A 9928-nucleotide genomic window follows, 5' to 3' on the forward strand; every position below is an offset into this window, starting at 1 on the left:
CCAATGAGAGGAAAGGTGGGAGATCATGCCTTTAGGGTTAGAAGAAGACACCCTTGGCGTATAAATAGAGGTGTCTCCACCCTTGTATTTCATCTTAGAAATTAGTAATGTTATTCTACCAAATTGTAACCTCATTCTTCCTTGATCAAGACTAAACAACCCTAGAGGCCCTTCTAGTCACCTATCTCATGGAGTTAGCCTAACCTCTCCTTAAACCTTCAAACTACACACCATCTTCATCCTATCACTAAAAGTCGTGATCCTATCACCACACCACCATCCTTTCTCACTCATTTCCGCAACCATATCCATCGTAGGGACCATCTCCTTGCTTCCTCCTAAGCTTTGGCCCAACCTAACTCAAGGAGGTTGCCATGAGGTGGTGATGTGGCAGATGAGATTGAAAGTGCTATCCATATCCATATCTCAGCAATTGTTGGATTGTGACCTGAAAAAAGCAAGGATACCACGCGTTCTTGCCAAAGACAGGGAAAACAACAAGAACAACAAGATGAATGACAATAAATTTTGACCACCCTTGTGCATCACAGCCAAAATTGCAATTGGTCAAATATGACTCACCTAAACTTGAAAGACCAAAAAAGGGAACATTCAAAGGCTCAAAGTGAACTCAAACAAAATCTTCAAGAAACAAAGCACTAAGCTCCATGACACCACACATCCAGATCTCAATGAAAATAAAAAATCATTGCTGAAATCAGACGAAAAAACCATTAAGAGTCTGAGCTAGAACGGCAGTCAACTCCATAGCAATGTAGAAATCCTGAGTTTTGGAGAAGTGGGGAGGGGAGAGCAGTTGGAGTGAAGTGAGAAAGAGAGGACCAAACTGAGCTCATGCGATGCAGCATGATGAAATTTTCATTTCCAGCAGAGGCCAACACTCTGATTCTAGGTTGGGAAATAGAGCCCAAATGAAGAAAATACAGAAACCAGAGAGAAAATATTTGTTAAATGAAAAGAGAGAGAGAGAGAGAGAGAGAAACAATACAATTAGGCATAAATGGGCATCATATAGAACAGAGAACAAAGACCAGATTCAACTGAATCAGAGCAGAACCTTGACCCACAAAAGACAACTTCGTCTCCAAATCACACCCAAACACAGGGTGACACCGATTCAAAGACAATAAAGTCACAATTCATAAATCGAAGACCGGAACCTACAAATCTAGACATAGAGGACAAATTCAGAAATGGAATGTATTTATTATTTCATTAATTTCTGTTTGAGGATCATCTCAAAAGAAATCGGAAAGCATGTTATACATACCCTACCCCAAAAAACAGAACAAAATACTTCCCCAGCCGTGTCTCTTTATGTTTTCCCATTTGACCTCAAAATGCAATCGAAATATTGCCAAAGATTTTTCCCATCTGACCCCAAAATGCAATAAAATATCGCCAAAGATCTCTCCACAGAAGATTAAAATCCAAAAACCAACAACAATAAAACTTATCATAAAAGGGACAGCTAAGTAAACAAATAATACCACATAAATATTTAGAAACAAGAAATAAAAAAAATTAGAAAGCTTCAGGTAGGTATATCAGCTTCATTTATCCGAAGCATTTGCATTATTAGACAAGGAACAAATTAAAGTCATTTTGAGTTCATGTTAGCCCGTTGTAATTGGTTAAACTTCCCAACAGCAAACTGACAAATTATATAAACCAGTCACCTGTTCGGTTTCCAAGTGTAACACACCATACATCATATGCTTCAGCATTCACTCCTAAGAAGAATCTGGAGCAAGTACCTCAAATGAACTCCATAAGCAAGACAGAACTTGAGAGCTCAAGACAGCAGATAGTCAAAAGATATCTGAAGTCAGGAATATGCCTTGGAAAACCCTCTTGTATAGGGTTTGTTAAAAGCAACATACCCATCATGTTTACTCCTGGGTGGCGCTTTCCTGACCGTAAAAGGATGCAAATATGAAGCTTTACTGACCACCAGAACTGCGAAGTTGCAACCTCTTCCTCTCAAACTCAAGCTACAAACGAGGAAAATAAAATGTCAATATCAACCAAGTTTTTCATCAAAATGTTTTACTTTAAAAGGCTATTATGGTAAATTATTACCAAGAAACAAACTGCATTATTTCCCTTAAACACTAATTACAAATCACTGAAAGTTGAATCAATGAAATTTAAATTGAAAACCTTGTTGCCTGTATTTGTCCTAAATTTTTTGCAAACTTTCTAAACAGAATACAAACACGGCTTCACCAGTGTGACCACGAGGTCAAATGAAAATTGTTAGAATATGTATAAAATATAGGTGGTTGTTAGTGTTAAGAAATAAACTTTAAACTTAACTCAACCTTAAAAAATCAGCTTGTATGCTAAGGTTTGCATCTACATATATACTCTAAATTGTCTTATCTCTCTCTAGTTGATGTAAGACTTCTAACAATTAAAATAGGTATTTAATCTAGGTAATTAGCAGTTGTACCTATGAATTGTTAGCATTAATTACCTAGATATTCCTTATATAATTAAATGCTAACAGCTCATAGGTACAATTGATAACCACCTACTACTAAATACCTATTCTAACAACTACCTATATTTAATACATATTCTAACCGATTCCTACCTTCATGAACTTCCTTGGCCCCAAAATATTGCTCAACCTTGATCAGCGATCTATCTCCCCCTTCCATCAGATTTAGGAATCAATCTTGAAGCCGTTTTTTGGACAAATGCTCAATATTGGACCTCCCAATGCTCAAAGGCCCCGATCATCCCAAATGACAAGACGGAATCCCACTCAATCGCTCTTCCTATTTATATATACAGTTACTTGTCTACTAACATAAACCCACCCTCAATGGGTCTACTCAGTTGGAGGCTAATTCACATAATCCCTTTTATTTGTTGGACTAACATAACTAACTATTAGTGGGGGCTACCTACCATGGTTATTATTTCAAATCTGAATTCATGATTTTGGTCAGAATATGTATTAAATATATAGATAATTGTTAGAATACATATTAAATGTAGGTGCTTAGCAGTTGTATCTATGATCTGTTAGCATTAATTACCAAGATAATTGTTATATAATTTTCTTCTATAAATAACAAAGATCAACTGAGATAATCAATCTCTTAAGCTTTTCTTCTCATACTTTTAGTCTTAAGTTGGTGCTAGAGTAGGTTAATCTCACCTCTACTGCCACTGTCAGCCTCTGCTGACCGCCATTAGTCAACCGACTTCGGCCACTATCCGCTGCCAGTCACCTTTGTACTATCCACTGAAAACCTCTGGAGACAACCTTTTTGTCACCAGAACAATTCCGTGTCTTGTCCACAAGGCTCATCGGACCTCCTTGCCCTTGTTTCTCCACTTTCACCTTTGGTTGAGAGGCTCCTCTCTCCTCATACTCTTCCTCCACCTCTACTTTCCATCTTTTGTGGTTGGCATTGACTGTGGAGTGTAGATTGTTATTGTAATTCTAATTGTTTGGGAATTCTTCCTTAAATATCGCTTCCTTTTCACAAAGTGGATACAAACATCCTCAATGTTCTTTCTGTAAAAGAATTGGCCACGTTCCATATAAATGTTTCTCCTTGCATGGTTTTCCTAGCAAGACAACAAACGTCTTCCATACAATATACTTTATAACCCTTCTCCCCACTTTACACACCTCAACTATCATAGGCTTTCCCCATACAATATACTTTTTTTCTTGTTATCTTCTTATTCCTATTCCTAAGTGTTCAAGTGAAAGCTTTATAATACCCAGAGTGGCAACAAATGATGATTGATGAGATGTGTGCACTTCAAAGCAATGGTACTTAGGAATTGATATCTCTTCAACTAGAAAATCAATTATTAAGTGTCGATGATTGTATACTCTCAAAATAGGATCTACTTGTAACATTTCTTAAATAGTAAGAGAAATACTCTGATTGTTGGATATTCTAACACTAATTGGGCACTTCCACCTAGAGATAGACACTCCACTTCAAATACTATGTTTTTGTAAGAAGTGATTAAATATCGTGAAAAGGTAAGAAACAACGTGGTGTGGTAAGGTCAAGAACAAAAGTAGAATATAGGGAAATGGCATTAGTCATTTGTGAGCTCATAAGGCTAAAACAACTCAGTTTAAATTTGAAGAAACTTCTCAAATGCACCTTGAATGTGACAACCAAGTAGCATTACACATTGCCTTTAACCATAACTTCCATGAGAGAACCAAACATATTGAGGTGGATTGTCATTTTCATAAGAAAAATTGGAGTCAAGAGACATCACCACTGGATTTGTCAACTCTAATGAATAATTGGCTAACATATTCATCAAGCCTCTAAGAGGATAAAGGATAGAATAAACTTATAGCAAGCTAAACACATATGACCTGTATCCTTCAGCGTGAAATGAAGTGTTAAAATTATAGAAATAACTAGTTGATCCGATACAATCAAGAATATTGTTATAATTATCAATTTTACAAAATATCTGCCATGGTGGCAGATTTATAGATGGTTGCCTCTAAGAGGATAAAGGATCGAATAAACTTATAGCAAGCTAAACACATATGACCTGTCCTTTAGCGTGAAAGGAAGTGTTATAATATAGAAATAAATAGTTGATCCGATACCATCAGGAATATCGTTACAATTATCAGTTTTACAATATCTCCACCATGGTGGCAGATTTATAGATGGTTGTCATAACATGGGGGTGGCAATGTGAGTTTTTCATGACAGCCCATTGTGGCCGCTTTGGGTGTTATAGAAACTGGATCAGAAACTCTTACAAAAGGAATTCTCAAATGAAAACAAAAAACAAAAAAATGAGTGTTCTATGTATTTCTTTCAATTGGACCAGATGTTCACAATACATCCACTAGCACTTAGAGGGTCCAACAACCTCCCACACAAAACTATTTCTCTTTTATCCCCATACCCAATAACACATTTATTCATAACCTCTCTTCAATCCACAACTATTACTAACAGAATTTTCAGCTAATTAAATCAATTAGCTGTATTTCTCTTATTTCTTCTTTCATAAACCTTCATAATAGGAGGTAATATTCGAACAGGGTGTCATGAAATAGTGCCGCAGAACAGACATGGCAAAAGTTGCAGAGCAGCATGATGGTCGTACCAGGAGTAGTAGCAAAGTGTGAATAGAAGGAGAGGCAGCAAGTGCAAAATGAAGGAGAAAAAGATGCAAACAGGATCCAACCTGACCTGAGGCAATTAAAACCCTAATTTTCTTTATTTTCCTTTTTGAAGTCAGCGCACATGTTATTCTTTTAAAAACCTAGTGTTGGGCCAAACAACGTGACCCAAACCAATCGTTAGAACAAAATATTCACCTAGTTCACCCTACGGTACCTTTACTATTGTGATGTACTTGTCGTCATTGTTACTATTACCTGTGACACCACCACCACCAGTAATGCCACTGTTGTCACTGCTTCTGCCATTTCCACTGATGTTACCACTACTACCACCATTTCCCGCGGACGTTGCCACTGCTACCCGCATTGAACCAACAGCTCCTACATTATGTTTTGAGCAGCACCTACATTATGTTTTGTTGTATTTTATGTTTTGAACTTGGAATGTTGGCACTTTGATTTGATTATATCATTATTTGAATTTATTAGACATGATATTATTATTAGTTATTAATATTTCAAGATTTTTTAAATTATATATATCTATATATTGTATTCTTTTGTATTATGTACAAGTATATATTGTATTTTATTTTTGTCAGCAGCATAACCCATTATGACTTTCGATCTATTCTCATTTACAAGTTATCTTGATTAAGTTTTCATTTTGCACTTGCTAATGTTGTTTCATAAAAATGAATAATAAATCCCTGCAGCAGCAGGAGTATAATATATTTGACATGTTGCTAATACATACATTTAGACACACCATAACAAATAGCAAAATAAACATATTTACCACTTTCTTCACTCGCTCATTTGCAGCAGGAGTACCTCCAACAACAGAATCAGAATGATAAGGACTGCTGACGCGTACGTCATTCATCACAACTATGACTGTCTTGTCCCAGCGGACTGGAAGCCTGAGTACATACTAATGTAATCAGTTAAAAAGAAAATTAAGCCCCTGAGAAATATATACAAAAGCTAGAAAGATTGAAATCCTAAGGCAAAGAGGCACTCTTAAGGCATGCGGGAGCAGAGCATTTAGTGCTCTCAGCAAGCACCAAAAAGTGATCCACAATAACAACAGAGTTCAACTTGAGCTATCAAGTGATCCCCGTTTTTTTTAATTTGATAACAACTAAAAACTTTTATTCCAAAATGCATAAAAATTAGACAAATACTATTTCTCTAAAGAATGGCTGTCATCTAAATATCGATAAAAAATGCAATTAAATGTGCATCGTCACAAAATAATTAACTAAACTATCAATGCAAACTGGAAGGAGGACTCAAATCATATCAAGAATATACAATACATGATAATTATATAGTTGGGTTTGAGAACAGCATTCATAGTCAGAAACCATACCAAAAGTCCAAGTACTCAATTAATATCCACGATTATAGATAATGACTGCAGGAGAAAAAAATGGTTTAATGTCTCGGTAGGTCCCTATTTTCGGCGTGAATCTCAAATAGGTCCCTTTTCTTTTCGGCGTCTCAATTGGGTCCCCATTTTTGTAAAATTGTAACAATTAGGGGTCTGCCGTCAAATTGGACAAACAGCCGTTTAATTGTTTCTTACGTGTCAGATGGGAATCATGCCACGTGTCATTACTGAAAACACTGTTCATGCCACGTAAGAAACAATTAAACGGCCGTTTGTCCAATTTGACGGCAGACCCCTAATTGTTACAATTTTACAAAAATGGGGACCCAATTGAGACGCCGAAAAGAAAAGGGACCTATTTGAGATTCACGCCGAAAATAGGGACCTACCGAGACATTAAACCAGAAAAAAATCTTCTAGAAAACAAAGGTATATCAATTTTCTAACATATTCATTCTAATGTAAGCACACACAAAAAATTGGAGTGTGATAGCCATGTGCAACTTGGTGACCCTTGCAGGAGAGGCAGGATCTAATTTTGTGATTAAGAACTGAGTGAAGTACAATTTGCTGGCTCTGACAGTCAATTTTTGCATTTTTGGCTTCAAAAATTGCTGCTTCAATGATAATAGCCATGTACAACGTGATGGCCATGGGAGGGCACACACCCATCTAACATTTTCATTTTTGCTACACACTATTTTTCTTGTTTTCAATGGCAGAAAGCCAATAATCCGTTATGTCGTATAGCAGATAGTTTAATGGGCTTATGAAGTTAGATAGCAGTCTAAATATATGATATATATCAACTAGAATTATATTAACTCAGAAGTTTAATTAGCTGAAGACTTGAAAGAAATGACAAGAGAATGCAGGACGAATGCTGCAACCACAGCAATGATAGGAACTGCAATATCAGACACAGTTGCAATCCTCAATGTGAGAAATTCCATAGCACAATAGTACCACTAGAGTGGCTATTTAACAACACTGCTTGTTGCCCCTTTAAAACCTAGCATTTAATTATAATATAGGCACATGTATAGCAGTATAATAAAACTTCCCTGGGAGCTTGGTACGTGATTGGCAATCTCAAATAACCTCCAATGCCTTCATTTTAACCATTTTACTTCTATCCTATATGTAATGTCTTCATTAATCTCCTCATCATTTTGTAATACTGGCCTAAGGTATTTAAGTTTAGAAACTTGTAGTATGACACCTTCCATTTTTTACTTGCAATTGAAAAATAAATAATGTATATACTATACATATAGATAGTCAAAAACAAAAAAGAAACCCAGACTAAAGAAACTTATGATAAATAATTAGGTCAGTTTATGCACAAATCACCATCAATCTAGAAGCAACAAGAGCATGGCAATGAAGTCAAAATATGAAAGACTGTGGATGAATTAGTATAAGGAAAAAAGCGTAACAAATCTTAGTTAAATGTGAACTGGGAAGGCAGAATAAAAAAATGGGCACAAAGAGGGAAAAGATAGTCCTGTAGAGTATGAGGAATAGAAGTCAAAACAGAGTTAACTTTTTGTTAAATGGTCAAAATAGATTAAAATCCCATTACGATTTTGAATAAAAAAATGCATTAGAAATGAGGGGAGGGGGGGACATAATTAACTCAAAATATGCTAAAAACCATTATTTTTGGGGTAAGAATGGGTTATTGAATCCTATACCATGGCAGTGCTCCTATAGCAGGGAAAAAGTCACTGTTAAAAACCACTCTGCTATATTGAATCCCATAGCAACCAGCTTGCTCTACTCTTTACGCCACTGTAACACAATATTGACGTCCAATATCTCTCTCTACAGCACCACTATAATACCGCAAAGGAAAACTACTCAAATGCACATGGATGTGCTAAATTTGCAGAACCCCAGGGTCATTCCACAGCACTAAACACATACAGCACGCTATGGGTATGCTTAAGTAAGTTTGCCTATCTTTGTTTCTGTACTCAATTAAATCTATCCATCCTTATTTGACAGGGGCAAGATGCGAGCTTATAATTTCTTTTATCACACACATTTCCACAACAATCTACAAATGGTGTATTCTATGAGTGACATGCTCTAAAGTCTATTGGCTTCAAAACCTAATCAAAGATAAAATATACACGCCAGGAAACAAACTAGACAATCACTAAAATCCCGATCCACACCACAGTGGTTCGTTCACTCACACAGCACTTACGTTTTGGACAAAGCATCGAAGATGCTCTGCGCCTCGCTGGTAACCCCAACCCCAATCCTCTCAGCATCAGCCTCTGCTTGTCTACATCCAAAATCATTTGAAGCCACACATGAATTTCATAAAAGAACACATTTAAAGAAAACTAGAAAAAAGAAAAAATCTGGGGAATTGTAAGAAAATACCTGATAGCAATTTCTTCCCTAGCTTGGAGAGCGGTGAGGTCAAGAAAGCAGTTGGAAGGATCAAGTGGGTCTTCGGCCTGGCCAAGAAAGGTGAACTCTTTGATGTAATTAGCCTTGAGCAACCTAATGTTCCGACGAGGGCCATGTTTGGAAGGTTCCTGGAGTACAAGGATGTTGGAGGGTCGATCGAAGGTCACAACCTGACCTTCGAATTCGTCGCCCAACGTTGTCCTGATCGACAGCAAACACCCTACCGCCAGGTCCTCAGGGTTGTTGTTGCTGTTGCCACCCTCCATTGTTGTGCTTTCTGTTCCTTCCTACCCTTTCCTCCTAGTTTACCCTTCCTTCCACCAAACAAGACTTGAATCTTTCTTGCAGACAATATTCAACTGGGAACCTTGTTTAGGGCTTGGTATACCCTCCCTTATTTGGGTTACTCTTCATAAGAACTCCAAATCGGTCTCCTCATTGGGCTTTCCAACTATTACTTATGTCTGATTTTTAATTTCATTTTTACAAAGTAGGGTTTTTTTTTTAGTTACATTGTTCTATATTTACACAAATTTTCCTATTTGATTATAGTTAAACTTAAAACATTTTCTCATTTTAATTCTATGGTGATTTCTGTTTAAAGTGGGGGTTATTGTTTTGATAGCAGTCGTTCACATATGTCATTTTTTAATAATAAAACATTTCAAATATAATTGTCTAAATATATGTTTGCTGAAAAATAGACACTTTCCTCTCTTTTCTTAAAGGTCTTTTTTAAACGGCTTGTATTTATTACCATATTAGTTATATCTATATTTCTGTCTTTTCACTTACTTTTAATATGATGTGTCATGAGAGATGAGATATCTTATATTTGTTTTTTTCTTTTCTTTTCTTTTACTTCTATATCAAATGTTTACAATAAAAACTTTCATTTAATAAGTCTTATTGAGATAGCTTTATGTTAGGTTTGGACGAGG

The 9928-nt window shown here is 36.2% G+C and overlaps 1 protein-coding gene across 1 annotated transcript; it reads right to left on the bottom strand.

Moving 5' to 3' along the window:
- Window positions 1–1497: 1497 nt before the first annotated feature.
- LOC124845043 (RNA-processing, Lsm domain-containing protein) lies at window positions 1498–9400 on the bottom strand. The gene is made up of 4 exons (XM_047322074.2): window positions 8958–9400; window positions 8776–8856; window positions 5964–6087; window positions 1498–2015 (listed from the first exon to the last, which is right to left on the bottom strand). Exons 1-4 carry the CDS (start codon window positions 9251–9253, stop codon window positions 1965–1967), a joined length of 552 nt encoding a protein of 183 aa, XP_047178030.1. The 5' UTR covers window positions 9254–9400; the 3' UTR covers window positions 1498–1964.
- Window positions 9401–9928: the final 528 nt, after the last annotated feature.

The sequence above is a fragment of the Vigna umbellata genome, chromosome 1 (genome assembly GCF_029865625.1).
Source record: "Vigna umbellata cultivar VRB3 chromosome 1, Vumbellata_1.0, whole genome shotgun sequence".
NCBI lineage: Eukaryota > Viridiplantae > Streptophyta > Magnoliopsida > Fabales > Fabaceae > Vigna > Vigna umbellata.

What these genes read in the sequence shown, in the direction of transcription:
- LOC124845043 (XM_047322074.2), bottom strand. Translation starts at nt 9,253, where the DNA reads ATGGAGGGTGGCAACAGCAACAACAACCCTGAGGACCTGGCGGTAGGG. An exon ending in AGGGAAGAAATTGCTATCAG is followed by an intron (nt 8,857 to 8,957) that starts GTATTTTCTTAC and finishes TTTTGGATGTAG; the next exon opens with ACAAGCAGAGGCTGATGCTG. An exon ending in TTCGATGCTTTGTCCAAAAC is followed by an intron (nt 6,088 to 8,775) that starts GTAAGTGCTGTG and finishes GTATGTACTCAG; the next exon opens with GCTTCCAGTCCGCTGGGACA.